The 19,766-nt window shown below is 48.0% G+C and overlaps 1 protein-coding gene across 1 annotated transcript in view; it reads left to right on the top strand.

Annotated features, from left to right (window-relative positions):
* The window catches only part of TRIM66 (tripartite motif containing 66), a 56,284-nt gene that overhangs the window by 18,181 nt on the left and 18,337 nt on the right, over nucleotides 1-19,766 (top strand). Inside the window, exons 3-11 of the mRNA XM_082845235.1 lie at nucleotides 6,028-6,060; nucleotides 7,574-7,721; nucleotides 8,630-8,762; nucleotides 9,080-9,196; nucleotides 11,021-11,135; nucleotides 11,690-11,836; nucleotides 14,028-14,145; nucleotides 15,542-16,416; nucleotides 17,776-17,937. Coding sequence (XP_082701361.1) covers nucleotides 6,028-6,060; nucleotides 7,574-7,721; nucleotides 8,630-8,762; nucleotides 9,080-9,196; nucleotides 11,021-11,135; nucleotides 11,690-11,836; nucleotides 14,028-14,145; nucleotides 15,542-16,416; nucleotides 17,776-17,937 — 1,848 coding nt within the window. The remainder of the gene's footprint in view (nucleotides 1-6,027; nucleotides 6,061-7,573; nucleotides 7,722-8,629; nucleotides 8,763-9,079; nucleotides 9,197-11,020; nucleotides 11,136-11,689; nucleotides 11,837-14,027; nucleotides 14,146-15,541; nucleotides 16,417-17,775; nucleotides 17,938-19,766) is intronic.

Here is a 19,766-nt window from a genome sequence, read left to right as displayed (position 1 = left end):
CTCCCCCAGGTGTTGCTCTAATCACAGGGCAGCAGGCCCCACAGGTAAGCCTGCTGGCAGCCAGGGGCAGGAGCAGAATCACCTTAGGATCGAAATCTTTCTAGCAGGGTCTGGGCATCTGGGGAGTGGGTGCAACGTGTTTCTCAAAGGTGGTGCTGCTCTGAGCTATGGGCTAGAGGAAGGCTTCAGGGGCTTGTGTGGTGGGGGCCTTAGCTGTTGCCCAGTACCCTGGGGCTGCCTTGGGTGGGAGGGCAGGAATGGTTAGTGAGGATGGCCAGCCTGCCAGAGAATATAACTGGAGTGTTTTTTCTCCTTGCATAGTGTCTGATAGAGGCATACCCCTGACAGAGGTAATCAGGGACTGCTCAGTGTTTCAAGGTGCCACCTGTGATTTACAAGGATCTGTGGTTTTTAGCTATGTCCCTGCCTCTTTCTGGGCCTCTGTGTCACCATCTTTATGATGAGGGAACTGGGTAGATGAACAGTGGAAAAAGCTAGGTCTGGAAGCTGGGTTTGTCCAGCTTTGGTTCTACAGGTGAGAGCTGGCAGTGGAGCATCAGTCTTCTCCAGATGGTGCCACTGCTCTACTGGAGTCAGAGCTTGGGCCCCAGCAGGAAAGTTTCACGGAGCCCTGGACAAGAGCTCTAGAATGAAGGACTTTTTAACCCTCAGAGTGTTGCTTAGCACTGAGCTCGGGCTTATGTGCATGTGTCCCGACCTGGTGTGCTGAGCTGACCCATGCTAGTTTTCTGAGACCTCCTTGGGATTTCTCTCCCACCCCAGCCCCATGCCCAGGTTGCCTTGGCACTGCCGTTCATGTCTAAGGGTGGACTACCTAGTCTTGGCCCACCTCCCTTGCTGCCTCACTAAGTCCTGGGCTCAGCACACTCTCTAGGCCCCAGCAGCAGTCGTTGTAGTGCCAAACCTCAGCCTGCACCCTAAGCCTGCTCATGGGTCCTTCAGTGAAGCTGGGAGTTAGGGGACGCAAAAGGTGTCCTCCAATTCCCCACCAACCCCCAGGGTACCTAGGTATCAGGACACCCTTCTGTCTGTTGGGCATCTGCCCTTTTCTCTTCTCTGCCAGAGGGGAAATACATGACGGCTGCATTCAGAGTCTTCCTTAACTTGTTGGAGCCTCTTTAAAACTGGGTGAGCTTGCCTTTCTCAGCTGCATGATACAGGGGGCAGGTCTATCCAGCCTAGCCACAGGGGAAAGGGGTACTCTCTCTTTGGCACTGGTCCTCAAACTTGGTTGTACATTGTAATCACCTGGGGAATTTTTTTTTTTAATAAATTTATTTATTTATTTATGGCTGCGTTGGGTCCTCATTGCTGGGCATGGGCTTTCTCTAGTGGCAGCGAACAGGTACGGGGGCCCCTCATTGCGGTGGCTTCTCTTGTAAAGCCGGGGCTCTACGCGTGTGGGCTCAGCAGCTGCGGCACATGGGCTCAGCCGCTCCGCAGCAAGTGGGGTACTCCCAGGCCAGGGCCCGAACCCGTGTCCCCTGCACCGGCAGGCGGACTCTCAACCACTGCACCACCAGGGAGTCCCCTCACCTGGGGAATTTTAAAAAATACTGATGCCTGGCTCCTACCTCCTGAAACTCTGATTTAATTGATATGGGGTGTGGACTGGACATCAGGATGTTTAAAAGTACCTCATATGATTCAAATATGTAACAAAGTTTGAGAACCACTGATCTGTAGAATGAAACTGCCCCCAGATTTATTTTTTCTAGGCAGAAAAACTCTGCTTCATTTGCCTTTTCTCAAAGATCATATTTCTTAAAACTTTAAGCATAGCTGGGGCTGGCTTCCAGCTCCTTCTCGATTCCAAGTTCAAAGCTGGGTCCAGGTCATCATTAGAGTCTGATCATTATTATGGAATATTTTACTTAAAATCAAATCATTTAGTTAATTAAAATAAAATTACCTTGTTTATTTACCCTTGAATTAGAGAAGAGTATAGCATAGTGGACAGGGCTGAGTTTTAGAGGTGGACAGACTTGGGGCTCCAGTTGTAGCTCTGCCTCTGCTTTCTATGATCTTTGGTAGGTGACAACTTCTTGGAGCCTCAGTCTATCCAACTATGAAATGGGGACAATGCCTACCTCTAAGAGATGGTTTGACGATTATATGGGACATGTAAAGTGCCTAATATAGGGAGTGGTGGTAAAAGAATAATTTGTCCCATGCCTCCCAGGGACCAGAAGTGCTCACTCTTGTGACAGATGGATTGAACATCTTCAGCTTTCAGAGAACCTCTGGTGCCTGTGTGTTCTTCATTCTGGAAGCAGAAGCCCACCCCCTTTGGGGATGGTTGTGTGGCCCCTGGGCCCTGGTCCTGCATTTCTCAGAATTGATGTTCTTCTGTATGAAATAAAAGCTCAATGCTGTTGCTTGAATAATTCAAGTAGAAAGAAAAAAGCAATATATCTAAATAATATTTTATGTAATATGTGATTTAAATATGTATTAAAAACTAAATTAATGTTAAATATTGTAAGCTGATGTTAGGTCATTTTATATATATCCACAGCCCTAAGAGTTCATGTATTCCAATTGTCTAAAAAAAACTTTGTTTTGGTATCCTCATTGAAAAATGGGGAATCCTCTTTAAAAAACAAAGAGCTCAAGGTTGACACAGCTCTATGGGGGTTAGGGACCTTCTGAGGGAAGATAAGAATTTCTGGGCAAAAGTTGTGACACAAAGAGAGCCCATGTCCTCTGTGTCCACTCTGGTCCCCACAGTCACCCTGGTACCTGTGTGTATCACTGCCACGGTTCTCCAGCCCTGCTGTCTGCTGCAGCGGCCCCTGTTCAGACGGGAGGAGGTCTTAGATCCAGGCCTCCCTCAGCCACAAGCCTGTCCCTGACTTGCTGACAAGGGTGGCTGGCTGTCCCTTCCCATCTTGCCCAGGGGAATATTTCTGAAGCCTGGTTGCAGTAGGCAGAGGAGGAGGGTTGGATAATCCATACTTCCCTTCTATTCCCATTCCCCTCATCTAAGGGTGTAGAAAGTACAGTTCAGAGAAAAGGGGTCGCTTACCTAAGGTTGCACAGTTAGTGACAGTCCTGGGCCTGGAACCCACATCTCCCAGTTCACAGCCTTTCCCAAGCCCCACACCTCTGCTCTGGATCAGACCTGATTCCTTTATTTTCCTGGGCTGGTTTTTTCCACCACCCCGAAAACTTCCAAATGGCTTTTGACTACTTTCATTGGCTGTGAGTGCAAGGAACACACCTGGAATACTCAGACCCACAAGAAACATAAAAATCATGCAATATCTTTTAGTATCAAATTGTGGATTATTTTTGTATGTAGACATATGAACAGATAGTTAAAATGCAATGTGATATTTGTTGTACTAGAAGGATGTTCAGGATGCTGTGGGAACCCTGAAGAGGGAATAATTAACTCTTCCTAAGGGAAATCACCACTGCTTCTCAAAGGTAGAACATTTGAACAAGTTTGGAAGGTTGAATAGGAGTTTATCTGAAAAGGAGTGGGGCAGCAAGAAAGAGTGTTTTAGGGAGAGAGAACATTCACTTTCACAAACATAGAGTTATGCAAAGGTTTGGTGCATTTAGGGATAGCAGAGGTATTTGGCATGGCAAGAACATAGGGTGTGTGGCAGGTGAAGCTAGAGATGAGACTAGAGAGAGTTAAGGCCAACTCAGAAAGGGCCTTGAGTGACAAGCTGAGGATTTCGGTCTTTAAGGCCAGGGGAGGTACAGGATGTGTGATGAGGCCTTGTCTGATCTATTCAGTTATTTCTCTCTTTCTCATGCTGATAATGAGGCTGTATGACTATGACAAATGTTTGAGCATCTGGTACCAGGGAGTCGGAAACCTTGTGGAAATTATTTCCAACAATTAGAACAGCATTTCTGACCTGGGAGTAGATGAGGAGGATCTTCCCTGGGCAGCCAGGTGGTCGGGAGGGACAGTCACGTGATTCCCCTGGATGACGCCACCTGTAGAGAGCATCCTTCTCCACCACGGACCACTGTTCTTGACAGACAGGAGAGTATCTAGGAGATTGCAGATCCAGTTCTGTCATTAAAGTCCATGGCTCTGTGGAGGCTAGGGGAGGGTTTTTTTGCGGGGCGGGGGAGCAGAGTGGTAGGTGGGGGAAAGAAGAGTATTAAAATATTATTTTGCATGATTTTGTAGATTTTGATTTTTCCAGAATATATCAGTTATCTTTTGCTGCATAAAAAACCACTCCAAAACTTCGTGGTTAAAACAACAACCAAGCTTTATTTATGATTCTACAGGTTGAGGGTTTGGGCTGGGATGCTCCGGGTAGTTCTTCTGGGCTAGGCTGGGCTTGGCTAATCTCTGCTGTGCTTACCCATGTCTGTGTTCAGCTTGTGGGTCAGTTGGGGCTACCTGGTTTGTGACGGCTGCAGGTGGGATACCTGAGACAACCGAGGCCTCTCTCCACATGGTTTCTCATCTTCCAGCAGTCTAACCTGGGGTTGTTCACGTGGCAGTCTTAGAGTTTTGAGAGCGAGAGCAGAGTCATATAAAGCCACTTGAGGCCTGGGCTTAGAACTTAGTGTCATTTTTGCTGCATTCTGTTGGCCAAAGCGGGTCATGAGGGCAGCCTAGCTTCAAAGGATAGAGAAGACTCCACTTTTAATGGATAGGATTGCAAGGCATGGACACAGGGAGGAGGAGAATTTGTGACCACTTTTTCAATCTCCCTCTCAGACTATCTGACTTTCATCACCTGAGAGAGTTGATAATTGAGATTATTGCCCTAACCATGAATGGGATATGGGAAATCTTTTGAATTCAAAGTCAACATTCGTGGAGGATCATGTGAATTCTCAAGTATTGTTTAATTCAGTCCTCATAGCAACTCCTGTTTTTCCTTTCTATTTTACATCTGGGGCACAGAGGAGTTAAGTGAGACTAAGTGACTTGCCCAACCAAGGTCGCTGAGTGGTAGACCTGGTGTTTGGGCTTAAGTCTGTCTGCCTGCAAGTCTAGAGCAACTGCCATTGTATCGTTTTGGTGATATGGAGCAGAGAAGACTGTGGTGGTATTGCTGCATGCACTGGCATAGCCAGCCGCTTTTCAGGTTGTCCTCATCCCTGGGCGCAGGCACCTGGCCCTCCTCAGGAAGCTCATCTCCTTGTACCCAGTGGACTGAGTGCCAGTGGGGTGGACCTGAAGTACTACAATCTCCAGGGTGGCAGTGTCATGCTGCTTATATAGTTCAGGAGTCCACCATGCTGATGAATGTGTTGGAGACTGCTGCATTTCTCTGGGGAGAGGGGAGTAGGACAAGATGTTCATGTTCACGGGTGAAACACACATATATGTGGTGCACCCAACATGGACTGGGTGGAGAAGGCCCAGCAAAACCTCTTTGAGCCCCAGAGGCAGACCAACTGGTATTGGTTGTAACAAGAGAAGAATACCTCCTAGATGAGCAGGCAGGGAGTCCTTGCCTTTCTCTGGCTAGAACCTTCTTGGAAGCTCTAGCTTTGAGATGTTTAAAGTAATTCTACTACACAGTAATGTAAATGGCTGGAGCTGTGCCCTGGGCTAAACTGACCCCTTTGAACTTAGCCAGTAGTGGGAACTAGGCTCTCAGGACTGTGGAATGCAGAGTGGGAGCAGCAGGAAGGCACCTGATTATCAGAAGTGGAGCAGGGTTGGGCCTCTAGTAACATGGCTTGTAGGGAGGAAAGGAATGTAGGATCAGGCAAAGATGAGGATGTGGGAAGTTCTGTAGGGCAGGCCGCTAATTGGATGGTCATGTCCAGAGCACCTAGATGGTAAGTGCAGGCTATGGCATCAAACATATTTCATTTTGGCACAAGTGATATTGGTACATACCTTGGTGTTGTGTATTAGAAAGCCTTGTGTCTAGGTCCTATGTTATGTATAATCTGCAGTGTTGCCCTGACTTTGCTATCTTTCCCACCTTCTCCCAGAGCTCATCTCCTGTCCTGGGTGTAAGCGAGTATACCTTACCAGAGATGTAACTGAACATTTTTTTGCTGCAGTGCTTTCCTTCTGAGCAATCCAAGATGGCCAGGGTAAGTCAGGACAAGCAAAGAAACAGCTGATCCTGTTCAGAAATCTATGGGACCCCTGTCCATAAGTCTGTCTGTCCACCCATCACTCCATCTGACTTGTTACCCTTCCACCAATTTGCCTAATCATCCATCCATCCATCCATCCATCTATCCATCTATCCATCCATCCATCTATCCATCCATCCATCCATCTATCCATCCATCTATCCATCCATCCATCCATCTATCCATCCATCCATACTTCTATCCAGAAGAGAACCAAAATGTTTCAGTTGGGGAAGCAAAATTGGGGTGTTTTCTCTCTCTTATAGCTCTTACTGAAAACTATGGGTACTAAGCTTTTATTCCCCACCCTCCACCCACCCCGGCGCACTGAGTTGAAACTCATGCACCAGCCTGGGTTAAATGGGTTCATCAGTTATGCTTATATTTAACAACTAATGCCTGAGTTTCTGAAATTTCACGTCACTTACTGACGGGTATCCCTTCTGTTCCTTTCTCCACTGGGGTATCCTTGCCCACTACATTTTATTCATTTGCCGTTTTACTTACTTGCACCTGTATTAAATTCTTACTGAATGTCTGATATGCCAGGGCCTGGGTGCTAGGAAGACAGAGACCCATGTCTCTACCCTCAAAGAATTCATAGTTTGGTCAGTAAAACTTGTATTTCTCCTCTTTTTTCTTTTTCTTGCTGTGGGTTTGTCAGATCCCAGTGTGAGGACAAAGCTGTCAGGATCCACATCAGTTTGGTGGCCTGTATTATTCAGGCACAGACAGGCTAATTTTTCTTCTTCTCCACCTTTTATATCAGCCCTGCATGATATTTGCTGACCAAATGAATGAACATTTGTACTAGAAGAAGGCTAGGGACTCTTGGTCCTGGCAGGCCGCAGCAGTGGAAACACAGCTCTGAGAGTTGGTCCATCTCACTTTTTCCTGGCTGTGTATGATCATCTTTCTGTGTACTCATACAGCTGCAGCTTCTTCCTCTCCATAGGCCCATTATAGTTTTCGCTTTCGCCTGTGCTTTCCATTTTCCTCCCTTGTCTGCCTGGTGAACGTCTACTTGTCATTCAGTATCCAACTCAAATGTCAGCTCTCTATGGAACCTTTCCTGGCTGCTCCTGGATGGAACTCCTGGAAACCTCTCTTTGCTTCCTTAGCACCTGGTGCATCCTTTCATCACAGCATTACCCACTGAATGTCTGCCACCCCGTCCAGGCTATGTGTACCTTGAGAGCAGATCCTTGCCTTATTCATCTGCGTATCCTCAGCTGCAGCACGGGACTTGTGTGAATAGCTCCTGAGGGCATTACGCTTAGTCACAAAGGGCGCTATGCCTCACACGCCCCTGCATGTCACTCCCAGGCAGCTCTCCAGAATTGACTGCACTCCAAAACAGTGGAGGAACAGCCCTGCAGGACCCCAGTGCCTAGAGTATTTACCACTCATAAAAGCAGGCCCAAGTGATGAAGATACTGTCAGTAATTCCAGAACTCTCTACCTCTAGAACTGCTCCGAGTGCAAGGAGAAGGGGGCGGCACACATCCTCTGTACCTACTGCAACCGCTGGCTGTGCAGCTCCTGCACGGAGGAGCACCGGCATGGTCCTGCCCCTGGGGGCCCACTCTTTCCCCGGACCCAGAAGGGATCTCCAGGTATCACTCCTCACCCTCTCCAGTAGCTCACATGCACTTAAGTAGTAGCAAACCATAGAATCTTTGGAGAATAGCTCTCTGACCTCGTTTCCCTGCTGGGGGTGAGAGTAGGGGTGGTCTCAGAACCTTTCCTGAAGGAAAGCTGTCCCCTGCAGAGTCACATCACAGTGTAAACTCACTCTAGGCTCTCCCTGCTGGGGGGAGCAGCGGGGGCGTGGGTGAGGGTGGGTGAGGCAGTGCAGGGAGGAATAGTCTCGAATTACCACAGAAGGTAATTGAGTCCCCTATCTTTCACCTCTGTTTCAAGCAAACGGCCCTCACTTCTGTTTAGTTACTTGATTAATTCAGCAGCCTGGATCAGGGTTTGTCCATTTATCCATCCAGCACCACTTTCAAGAAGTGACAGTCTTCTTGAAAGTCTTTTCTCAAGGCCCTCGAACTGTGAGAAGGGTTTTACCTTCGTCAGGCAGGAACCAAAGTTCATGACCCATGTGATCTGGTCTGGAGCCTGGCAAGGTTGGGTAGATTGTTTCAGCCTCACCATAACAGAATCCTGGTTAATGAGGAGATTTAGGGTGAGTTTTAGAGGACTCACTATTCTGCAGGAGATCCATGTGCAGCAGGTAGCAAGCCCCTTCCTCAGGCTCACCAGGTGGTGGGATGCCTGGGGCTTGATGGCCAGTTATTTCTGGACAGATGGGCAAATCCAGCCAGTCTAAGCCTGCCTTCCTCCTTGTGTTCCTGGAACCTCACTGGTCCAGAGAGAGGCCTCTCCTACTTTGTACCACCTTCCCTCCAAGCTCTGTGTCTTCCCTGTGTCCATAGAGGGCTGAGGGATGCTCAGTGGAACTTAAACTAAGAGGTCTTCCTGAGCAAGAGAAGCCCACTTTCTCCATCTTCTCTGGCAGGAGTGAATGGTGGTTCTGGAGACTTCGCCTTGTACTGTCCTCTACACACACAGGAAGTGCTCAAGCTATTCTGCGAGACCTGTGATGTGCTCACATGCCATAGCTGCCTCATGGTGGAACACAAAGAGCACAGGTGGGGCCGGCGGGCTGCCCAAAGGGGAACTGGGAGGGCTCTGGACTCTCTACCTATGAGAGCGCTGGGCTCCCAGTACTTCAGAATCCTCTCCCTGCTCAAGCCAACCTTCAGCCCCTGGGCTGAAGTTTTTCCCTGTTCCTGTTGTGGGCTTTCTCTGGAGAAGGCCTGAAGGGCCAAGAGTCTCTGACTCACTACATGTAACCCCAGCCTCCATGGACCTGGCTGAGACAATGCACTGTGGGGATTCTCACTTGGCTGGCGTGCTCAGAATAAGACTCAGTCCTCCTCAGCTTTTTCTCTGCCTCCTACTCTAGGTGTAGACATCTTGAAGAAGTATTGCAAAACCAGAGGATGCTTCTGGAAAGTGTGACTACACAGGTGGCACATAAGAAATCTAGTCTACAGACATCGGCAAAGCAAATTGAGGACAGGTAACATTGGCTAGCCCCTTGTCAGCACTGGAAATGCTCTGTTCCCTCTCATCCTGGGTCACAGTACTAGGATGGAGTACTTATAAGGAAGACATGCAGACATTGGCATATGTCCTGGCCTTAGAGGTCTCAGGGCCAGGGAGGGGGTTTTGGGTCATCACTTGGTGCATGGGGCCAAGCTAGGTCAGGATGATCACAGTGAGCCTGGGCTAAAGTACATGCCTTCTGAAAGTGGCCATGAAGTAGCCAAAGGTAGGTGCTTAAGAACAAGGGCACAGAGTAGATATTGGGGAAGAGTGCTGCTTATCATGTGGGTACAAGTCAGTGGCAGTCTACCCTTTATCACCCCTTTCCCAGTGTTTTCCATATAGACCTACACATGACATGAAATCATCTGTATTTTCTGTGGAAAGAGAAACAAGTATGTACTGAGAGATCATCACGACAGGCACTGGGTTGGGCATCATGCATGCATCATTTTGATCAATTCTTATAATTCTTTGAGTTGGGGTTATCTCCATTCTACTGATGAGGAGGCTAAGGGTCAGATAGCTTAGGTGACTTGTCTGAGATCACACAGCTAGTCAGAGACTGAGCTGGGTTTGGAAGCTAGATCTGTGTGGCTTCAAAGCCCATGTTTGTTTTTTTTTAATGGCTTTTTTAAATGGCTTTAATGACTTTATATATAATTTATATACCATAAAATTGCCCTTTTAAAATGTACAATTCAGTGAGTTTTTTTGCATATTCATAGAGTTATATAACCATTATTACTGTCTATGTTTTTTTTAAATATATGAATATATTTATTTATTTTTAGCTGTGTTGGGTCTTCATTGCTGCTCATGGGCTTTCTCTAGTTGCAGCTAGCGGGGGCTACTCTTTGTTGTGGTATGTGGGCTTCTCATTGTGGTGGCTTCTCTTGTTGCAGAGCACAGGCTCTAGGCGCACGGGCTCAGTAGTTGTGGCACACAGGCTTAGTTGCTCCACAGCATGTGGGATCTTCCCGGGCCAGGGCTCAAACCCTTGTCCCCTGCATTGGCAGGTGGATTCTTAACCACTGCACCACCAGGGAAGTCCCCTACTGTCTACTTTTTTTTTTTTTTTTTTTTTTTTTTTTTTGCGTTACGTGGGCCTCTCACTGTTGTGGCCTCTCCCGTTGCGGAGCACAGGCTCCGGACGCGCAGGCTCAGCAGCCATGGCTCACGGGCCCAGCCGCTCCGCGGCATGTGGGATCTTCCCGGACCGGGGCACGAACCCGTGTCCCCTGCATCGGCAGGCGGACTCTCAACCACTGCGCCACCAGGGAAGCCCTACTGTCTACTTTTGAAAGACCCTTTTTATCACCCTAAAAAGAAACCCTGTACACATTAGTAGTCACTCCCCATTCACCGTGCAACATCCCCAGCCCTTGGCAACCATTAGTCTACTTTCTGTCTCTACCTGTGCTCTTTTTACTGCATGACGCTGTTTAGTGACGCTGTTTACATGAAGTCATAACTGTACTCACTCTCTCTGTCCTGCCTCTAGTGCTGTGTGAACTGGTGAGCTATTGGGTTGACCTGGGCGTGGCCCTGCAGTTTACCTAGAGAAAACTGCGTTGAACTTTGGGCCATTGTCCCACTTAGATCAAGTGGGCTGGGTTGTACAAAGAGTGGGATGGGTGGTGGAGGAAGGTTCTTGTTTCTTTACATTTGGTACCTGGTGGGCCCTGATCTCAGTAGGCAGCCTCCACACTGTAGGCTCTTACGTTTGCTGTCTGTAGGCTCTCGTAGGCCTGGGGGGAAGGTCTCACCATGCTCTGTCTCATCCTGTTGTTTACAGGATTTTTGAGGTGAAGCATCAGCACAGGAAGGTGGAAAACCAGATCAAAATGGCCAAGATGGTTCTGATGAACGAGCTGAACAAACAGGCCAGTGGGCTCATAGAGGAGCTGGAGGTATATGTGAGCAGATGGATGGGTTCTGTTCTCTCCCTGGGGCAGAAACCAGGTACATATCAACCTTGTCTCAGGGCTCAGAGATGCCTGGGCTAGAATTCAGATGTGTAGTTTCCATAGCTCTCTGCTGCTCCCTGTATCTTAAAATGTCCAGTCTAATTTTGGGAAGTTGGCTCATTAAGGGCTAGAGAATCAGATCAAACTCCCATTAATGCTGTGGCAGTAAGGCAACTGCCTTCCTGGACTATGCAGGGTTATAGCCTTGAAAGAGGTATGAAACAAGCTATCCCCAAGAGATGCAGACATTCATTCATTTTCTCATTCATTTATTAGCCATTCCATGTTTGTACTATAAAATCTACCTACCCTGTCTCCCTCCCTCCCTCCCTCCCTCCATCCATCCCTCAGCAGCCCATGTCCTCCTCTCAGGGGTGCAGTTTGATCTGATTCCATCTGTGTTTACACTGATACACACAGACCACCAGACTTCCCAAGCATGTGGCCTGCAGTCCAAGAACAGGATCAGGGACTCTGTCTTCTCTCTTCGTAACCAGGGCATTACTAATGAAAGGAAGCGGAAGCTGGAGCAGCAGTTGCAGAGCATCATGGTTCTCAACCGTCAATTTGAGCATGTGCAGAATTTCATTAATTGGGCTGTCTGCAGCAAAACCAGCATCCCTTTCCTTTTCAGCAAAGAGCTGGTAAGAAGAACTCCCACTCCTCAATCACTGACTTTGGGTTAGTAAGTGAAAACCATCTTTGACCAAACCCCACAGTGCAAAGGACCCAGGTGCTGGAATAGACCTGCCTTCCTCCAAGCAACTCAGCTGGGAAGTTCTGTAGTTCTGTCTTAGGTCATGGATCCAGGCATTAATACTAGCAGTGTGCTGAACATTCCATAGGAAGTTATTTGGGTTTAAATGGGACCTAAGAGGAAAGGAGGAGTTGAGGATGACATTGAAGTGTTGGGCTTGGGAGGGTGACGATCCCCAGGAAAAGAAGCAAGAATTTTGAAGGATGTTGATGGGGTTTATATTTGGATATGTTGAAGCGAAGGTGCCTATAGGGCATCTAAAGGGAGCTGTCCCAAATCTGCTTTGATAGATGGGTCCGGAAGTCAGAAGAAAAGTCAGGGTTAGAGAGAGAGAGATGTGGGAGTCACTGGGATATCAGTGATATTGGAAGAGTGTGTGAAGGAAGAAGAGAAGAACAAATCTGGAGCCCAGGGAAATGCCGTCATTTTCACATAGACAGAGGAAGAAGATGAGTGAAAGAGATGAGAAGCAAGCATCAGAGGTGAGAGGAGAAATAGGAGAGTGTGGTGCACAGAAATTAACAGAGTTTCACATTTTAAGTAATCAATGTTATCATTGCTACATAGGTGAACGGGCATGAGTAGTGAAGCGAAGCCTTGCGGTCTGGGAATCAGGAGGTCCCTGGTAATCTTCTGGAAGACATTCCCACAAAGTAGAAGGGTCAAAAGCTAGAATGAGGAAGCTGAGGATGGGAGGTGAGGAAGTAGAGACAGAAGTGAAAAGAAGGGAAATAAGAAGGTAGCTTGAGAAGGAGACAGGGTTGGAATACTTTTTTAAAGTAAGGAAGACACTTGCACATCTTTATTTGGGAGAAGTGGTTGAAGGTAGAAGAGATGTGTGGTAGAGGAAGCATACTGGAAGGGCAGAAAGAAGTGGGATCTAGAGTGAACTGGTTGACCTTAAACAAGAGGCACTCCTTTCCTCTGAGATCAGAGGACAGGAAGGTGTCAATATAATGTAGTTAAGTTTGGAGATAGGAGGGATACAAGTTTGAGGGAAATTGTCTTTTATGGTTTTTTTCACCCTCTGTGAAGTTGGAGGTGATAATGAGAGGGTTAGGCATTGGGTAAATGACATTGAGGAGAGAAGTAAAAATTTTAGATAGTCATTAAGGACCGTGGTAGAGGAAGCTGACAAGATAGGAAGTGACAAGAAGAAGGACTGAAGGGTACCCCTGAGGGTAATGATCAGTGTAGTGACCCCAGATAACATGGCTTTGGGATGGCTGGATTGACCCAAGGTCAGACATCGGGGATGGGAAGGGAACTAGGGCACTAGTGACATTGTTACTGAAAATGATGGAAAGCTGGGACGACCCTATGGACTGAGGGAGCAGGGCTTGGGGAGTCCAATGAGGCTGAAGAGCATGCTCAGAAAGAGTGAGAGCTGGTTATGATCAGGGGGTAGGTTGTTGGAGTTTAAGGTCTCATAGGTAGAATGGTTCTAGATGATGAAAATGGTCTAGATATGGTGAGTGAACTGAAAAGAGAGGTGAAGGTGATTTACATTAAAGAGATCAAGGAAGTAAGAGGCCAAGATGCTGATTAGGACATTGGTTAACTAGATGTTGTCAGGGCAGTTGGATACTTGCCAAAGTCCTAGATAAATGGGAGAGTTAGCGATAGGAGATAGATGAAAGGAATGAGGGAGGAAGAGGGCAGTTGACTAGGATGTAATGGAGTTTTACAAGTGGATAGAAGGACAGCTATGGGGAACTCAGAGAATGTCTGCCCCCATTGGCTTTTCATGTGAGATTATGGTAGAATGAAAGGAACGCTCTTGAGAGGCTTCCAGCCAAGTGATATTCTGAGGGAGAGTTAAAATCATTTGAGGCCTGGGAGAGATAAGAATGTAGGCTTTCCCTAAGCCTCAGTAAGAAGAAGGGGATCAGTAGGGGTGGGGGAAAGCGGAGGAATGTGAAGATACTAAGGTGTAAGGAAATAAGCAAGCATATGGGGGAGGACCACAGGCTAAACAGCCAGGACTTTGGCCTTCAACTTGTCCAAAGAGTGAGGGAGAGGGCGTTGTCATTCAGGCGCAAGATGCCCAAAGAAATGACCTTTGGTGCTGTTGTCAGATTGTGTTTCAGATGCAGCGATTGCTGGAGACCAATTGTAACACAGACCCTGGTTCCCCTTGGAGTATCAGATTCACCTGGGAGCCTAACTTCTGGACCAAGCAGCTGGCTTCCCTTGGTGAGCCCAGGGCCTACTCTGTGGGCCTGTGCATGATTGCTAAGAACACATATAGACCACCGGCTTAGCTTACTGGCTAGATCAGCACATGCCCAAGAGAAAGCACTCCCTGAGACTGCCAGAGCAAACCTGAATGACTGGGGGTGATGAGGGTAGGGTTGGGGTGGGGGTGGGGAGAGTTGATAGCGTAAATAGCAATGGCAATACAGGACTTTTGTAACAGGACCCGCTGAGATCTGAGCTTCCTATTCTGCATGAATGTCCCTCTTCCCTTGTTTTCATTGCTAGAAGAGGAGACAAGACAGTGGCCCTACTCTCCAGAATGCTGTATGGCAGTGCACATGTGTGTGGGCACAAACAGAGATATTTCAGCGACACAGAGAGGAGACAGACAGACAGTGTCACACATGTCCTTTGGAGTTGAGATATAAGCAGATAATTCATGACCTTGTGCGTTTTTCTTCCCTGCTGCAATAACTTGCTGGCATTCAGTCTTTAGGCAGAATGTAGACAACTTGAAGTTGTGCCTGTGTTGACAACCTAATGGTAGGTTTGTTAAACTAATGGCCAACTGCTACCTTCATCCGGGCTGTTATTCTCAGTGAAAGTGTTTTGAACTTAACAGAGCCATAAATGGTATATTTAGGTTTATTTTTTGCTTCCCTTACCCTTTTGATTTAATTCAACAGACCTTTGGTGAGCACCTGCTCTGAGTCAGGCCCCACCCTGGCCACCAAGTGACCAAAGGTGAATAAAACACACCTCCTGCCCTCAAGACACTTGGTCTTCCCCAAATAAGCCTCAGATGAGCTGAAGGAGCCGTTAGCCTGAAACAGCAATGGATGTCATCTACTCATGTATGAGGGCCCAGGGGCCTCAGTCCGCAGCACTGGCGCCTGGCATTGACCCTGGTGTTAGAGCTTCCCCACTCTCTTCCATCCTACTTGCCCAACACACAGTTCCCCAGAACCATATTGGAAGACTTGCTCATTTGTCCTGGGGATGAGTCTCCTTTGCCACTTTCCAACACACTCCTTCTTCTCCCCCAGTGTTGATTTTTTTTGGTCTGAGTCTCTCTTGGGCTATTCTGTTAAAAAAGAAGTAGATGCTCTTTGAGGGAGCCCGTGGTTTCTCTAGTGAGATAGAGTCAGGACTGAGCATCTGGTAAAAGCTGAGCTAATTTCTAAGTGTCCCAGGCCCCAAAAGCAGGTCTATATAGGTCCAATTGCTGGAAGCATTCGAGACTGAGTCTTGGGGATCAGGGGTTGAATTTCTTAATCTCTGCATCTGGTACAAGTTTTTTTGAATGCTATCCTTCGGTCCCAGGAGTGGGAGGTAGCAGAGGGGGAACAACTGCAGATTACCTTTGGAAACACTCTCTATTTTGAATTCTTAGGCTGTATAACTACTGAGGGTGGACAACTGTCCCCGGCAGATACTCCTGCGTATGGAAGCTTACAGGGACCATCATCTTTTTATCAAAGCCACCAGTCCCCAGGGGCTCAGCAAGAGACTCTCAGCCATCCCTCACACAAGTTCCAGCCTCCAGCACTGTGTTCCTCCTCTGTGTGCTGCTCCCACTGCTCCCCAGTCTCGCCCTCCCTCAAAGGCCAGGTCCCGCCGCCCAGCATACACCCAGCCCACAGCTTTAGGCAGCCCTCCGAGACGGTGCCCCAACAGCTGAGGTCACTGCAGTGCTCCCCGCTGCTGCCCAGGGAAAAAGAACTGCCCTGCCGTCCTCATCCACCAAAGCTACTTCAACCCTGGCTGGAAACCCAGCCCCCTGCGGAGCAAGAGCGCACATCCCAGCGGCTGGGGCAGCAGCTGACTTCCCAGCCCGTGTGCATCGTCCCCCCGCAGGATGTTCAGCAAGGAGCCCACGCCCCGCCCACCTTTCAGACACCGTCTGTCCAGGTGCAGTTGGGCCACCACCAGAAGCTGAAGCTCAGCCACTTTCAGCAGCAGCCGCCGCCTCCGCCCCAACAGCAGCCACCCCCACCTCTCCCTCCATCCCAGCATCTGGCTTCTAGTCAGCACGAGAGCCCTCCTGGGCCTGCCTGTTCCCAGAATGTGGACATAATGCACCACAAGTTTGAGCTGGAGGAAATGCAGAAGGACCTGGAGCTTCTCCTTCAGGCTCAACAGCCCAGCCTGCAGCTGAGTCAGGCCAAATCGCCTCAGCATCTTCAGCAAACCATTGTGGGGCAGATCAACTACATTGTGAGGCAGCCGGCACCCGTCCAGTCCCAGAGCCAGGAGGACACAGTGCAGGTGAGCCTCAGGGTGGCATGGAACACACATTCTCCCTAGGACAGTGCAGGAAACACAGCCTCCCAACCACAGGGTGGCACAAGAGCACAGTTTCTTCATTTTAGGGTGGCCTTGAACTCAGCCCTCACAATTCAAGACTGCGCCGGGCTCCACCTCCATCTCAGGAAAGTTCCAGAGAACGGAGTACTTAGCCCCAACATAGATCTGGGCTTCATACTATCCAGAGTGGCCTGGCTTAGCCCTGTCCTCCTGGGTGACACTAGGGACCTTGTCCATGAATGGAACTTCCTGAGCTGTGCTGGATTCTAGCTAGCGCCAGGGCAGAAGGGAGGCTGTCTCTTACCTTTGTAACCTCACTTGCCTTGCTGTAACTTGTGTATCCCAGACAGGGGGAAGGGCAGTGAAGGTGCGCCCTACATGCTAGTGGACAGCAACTTCATAACACTTCATAACACTAAGACAGAGACTTAGAGTTTATTCCAAGCCTACTAAGCTAGGAATGTTTTATATGCACTATGTCATTTGTCCTATCAACAATGTTGTTATGTAGGCATTACCATCTGTTTTTCTAGGTGCAGAAGTGGAGGTCAGAGAGGGCAAGCAGTTTGCCTAGAGATCCTAAAACGTTGAGTGGTAGAGCCAAGACTTGGGTCCAGGGCTGCTGACTCTGAAATGCCACAGAGGAGGCCCTGTTCTCTCCCTAGGGGGATTAGGAAGGCTGCTCCTCTCTTTTCTCAGCTAAGAGACAATTGAAGAGGCGCAGTTTGTGCCTCTGGGATTTTTGCAGCACTCCACATCTTCATCCTTAACTCTTGCTTTTCTTTGTCCCCAGAGCTTCCTGTTCCAGCCCCTTCCTCCTCCCCTCTCACTTTTTTCATAGTGGTGTCTCCTTTAAACATGTAACCACATTTATATCTTCAAAGCAGCTCTACAGACTTTTACTTTATTACAAAATATAAGGCCTCACATTTATGCTTCAGCACTGACAGCTTCAGATCATGCTTCAGATGTCTTCCTCTGAGGCTCAGTTCCTTTGAGGGGATATGGAATAATCCTTATGATGGCAGAGAAGGGTCTAGGGTTTATAGAGGACCATAAACTCTTTAAATGTAAGTCAAAACTGTTATGATTGCTAAGGTGAATATGACAGAGTTAGCTCATAATTCTTGGTTTGGGTTCTGTCCTAAGATTGTCATATTAGGAAGAATTTAGATAAGACTATCTTTCTTTCTGAAAAAATTTCAAGCAGTTCACAATGTGTAGGTGGTAACAATGGACAGTGCAGGGTGGGCATTAGCCTTTGCTGCTGCTGCTACTCTTTGCGGTAAAACCCACCCACGTTCTTATTTTCTTCTCCAGGCTACAGATGAGTCCCCAGCATCTGAAGGCCCAAAGCCAATTCTCCCTCTTGACAAGAATACTACTGCTAGCTTGCCCCAGGCATCTGGGGAAGAAACTCCTCACAGTGTTCCCCCACTGGACAGCGCCATCCAGCACTCCTCTCCGAATGTGGTGAGAAAGGTACTAACAGAGCCTGCTTTTGCTGACCATACGGGACCCACTGCCTGTCAAGACCCCAGGGACCTGGATGAGGATGATTGGGTGGGGGTAGGAGTGTCCCTGTTCCATCCCTGGATGTTACACAACCCTGACTCATGCCTTCTGTCCTAATGAGTCTGCAAGGTCCTCCTCTACCCCATTTCCACCCACATACAGTAAAAATGGGAGCAGCTGAGCTTCATTTAGAGAGGAAGGGGAAAGGGAAAGAAAGCCAACTTATTGAACAGGCACTCTGTACCTAGAACTGCGCATGGTGCTTCACAGGGTGATTTCACTTAGCCTTCCCAACAGTACTGTGAGGTGGGCACCCCAATTTTATGGCTAAGGAAACTGAGATCCAGGGTCCTACAGCTAGTACATAAGAGGGCTAAGGTTTATTTAAAATGAGAATCCAAAGCCTGAACTTTCTTCTGTCTGCAATGAATGAAAATGGGGAAAATGTTTTATGTGGTCCCACAATCCAAAGTTCGTTGGCCTTAGAATTTGGATTAATGGAATTTATTGGGTGAGAGCTCTACAGGGATATCCTGCAGAGGTAGCTGAGCATCTAGGGGCACTGGGATCTCTTGGAGATGAGCTATTGGAGCCCTTCCTGTCCATCTACCTACCTGCTGGTGGAAGCGTTCATGGCAATAACCCAGAATCCCACGACTCCTCAGCTGTCCTACTCTAACCCCTGCCCTTCATCCCTACCCTGGTCATCCTCCTAGCTGGAACCTCAGTGCTGTGCCATGCCTTCCCATCAGCCCTCCATGTGTTCCTTGGCCCTGCTCCACTTATCCAATTGCCTTTTCTGGTCTAGTCCCCTCAACCTTCCTGGTACTTCCACTCAGCCCTGTACCTGAAGCTCTGTCAGCTATTCTGTATCCTTCCAGCCTGCACCCTCGGTCCTGCAGCATCCCTTAGGCTATACAACTCCAGTTCCACTAGTTGTTCTGTGTACCTACCCTTCATCATGTTTCTCCCAGTAGCACCATTGCCATATATGTTTTAGATCAGTCTAACTCAATGATACTTGAGAAGAGAATTTTAAAAAGTAAGAGATGGCAAAAATGAAGTGTTAACTTGGAAATCCCTTGAAGTCTGGGCCGGCCTCTGGTACTAATGGCTTTTTGTCTATGCCCATCCTGCCCTATCCTTTTGAAAATTGTCTGGCCTAGAGGCCATAGAGATGCTGTAAATTGGTCCTTTGTGGCTCTTAGTGGTTTACATTCTTCCACCTGGGGTAGATACCTATCCATCCAACCATCCATCTATCCACCCATTTATGTATTCACTCAATGTTCAAAAAATGTAGGTTAATCTCCTATTATATGCCAAATAGTTTTCTACGTATCAGACACACATTGGTGAATAAGAGTCTCACACTGGAGCTTATATTCTAGTGGGAGAGACAGTTAAACAAGCAACAACAATAAAGCATGATAAAGCGCTGTGATAGTCACTGGGTTGTATAGAAGAAGCACCTAACTCTGGGAGAAGGGACTGTTCACAGACTTCCTAGAGGACATGATTTTAAGCTGAGATTTGAAGGAGGAGAAGTTAGGCTGGTAAGGGAAGGAAGGGGAAAGTATAGAATAAATAGTCAAAGGGAATGGCAAGTAGGAAGGTGCAGAAGTGAGAGAAAGCCTGGGGTACTTAGGGGGTTTCAGATGATTTGGCTCGGTAGGAACATGAGATGTACTGGAGAATGGGAGTGATTGAAACCAGAGTGGTTGGAAGGCCTTGTAAATTATGCTCTGGAGTTGGGATTCAGTCTTGGGGGTTGTGAGGCGTGAATGAAGGATTTC

The sequence above is a fragment of the Leucopleurus acutus genome (genome assembly GCF_964270905.1).
Source record: "Leucopleurus acutus genome assembly, chromosome: 8".
Lineage (NCBI taxonomy): Eukaryota > Metazoa > Chordata > Mammalia > Artiodactyla > Delphinidae > Leucopleurus > Leucopleurus acutus.
Note: the sequence above shows the minus strand (reverse complement) of the source record. Positions and strands in the feature narration are given on the sequence as shown.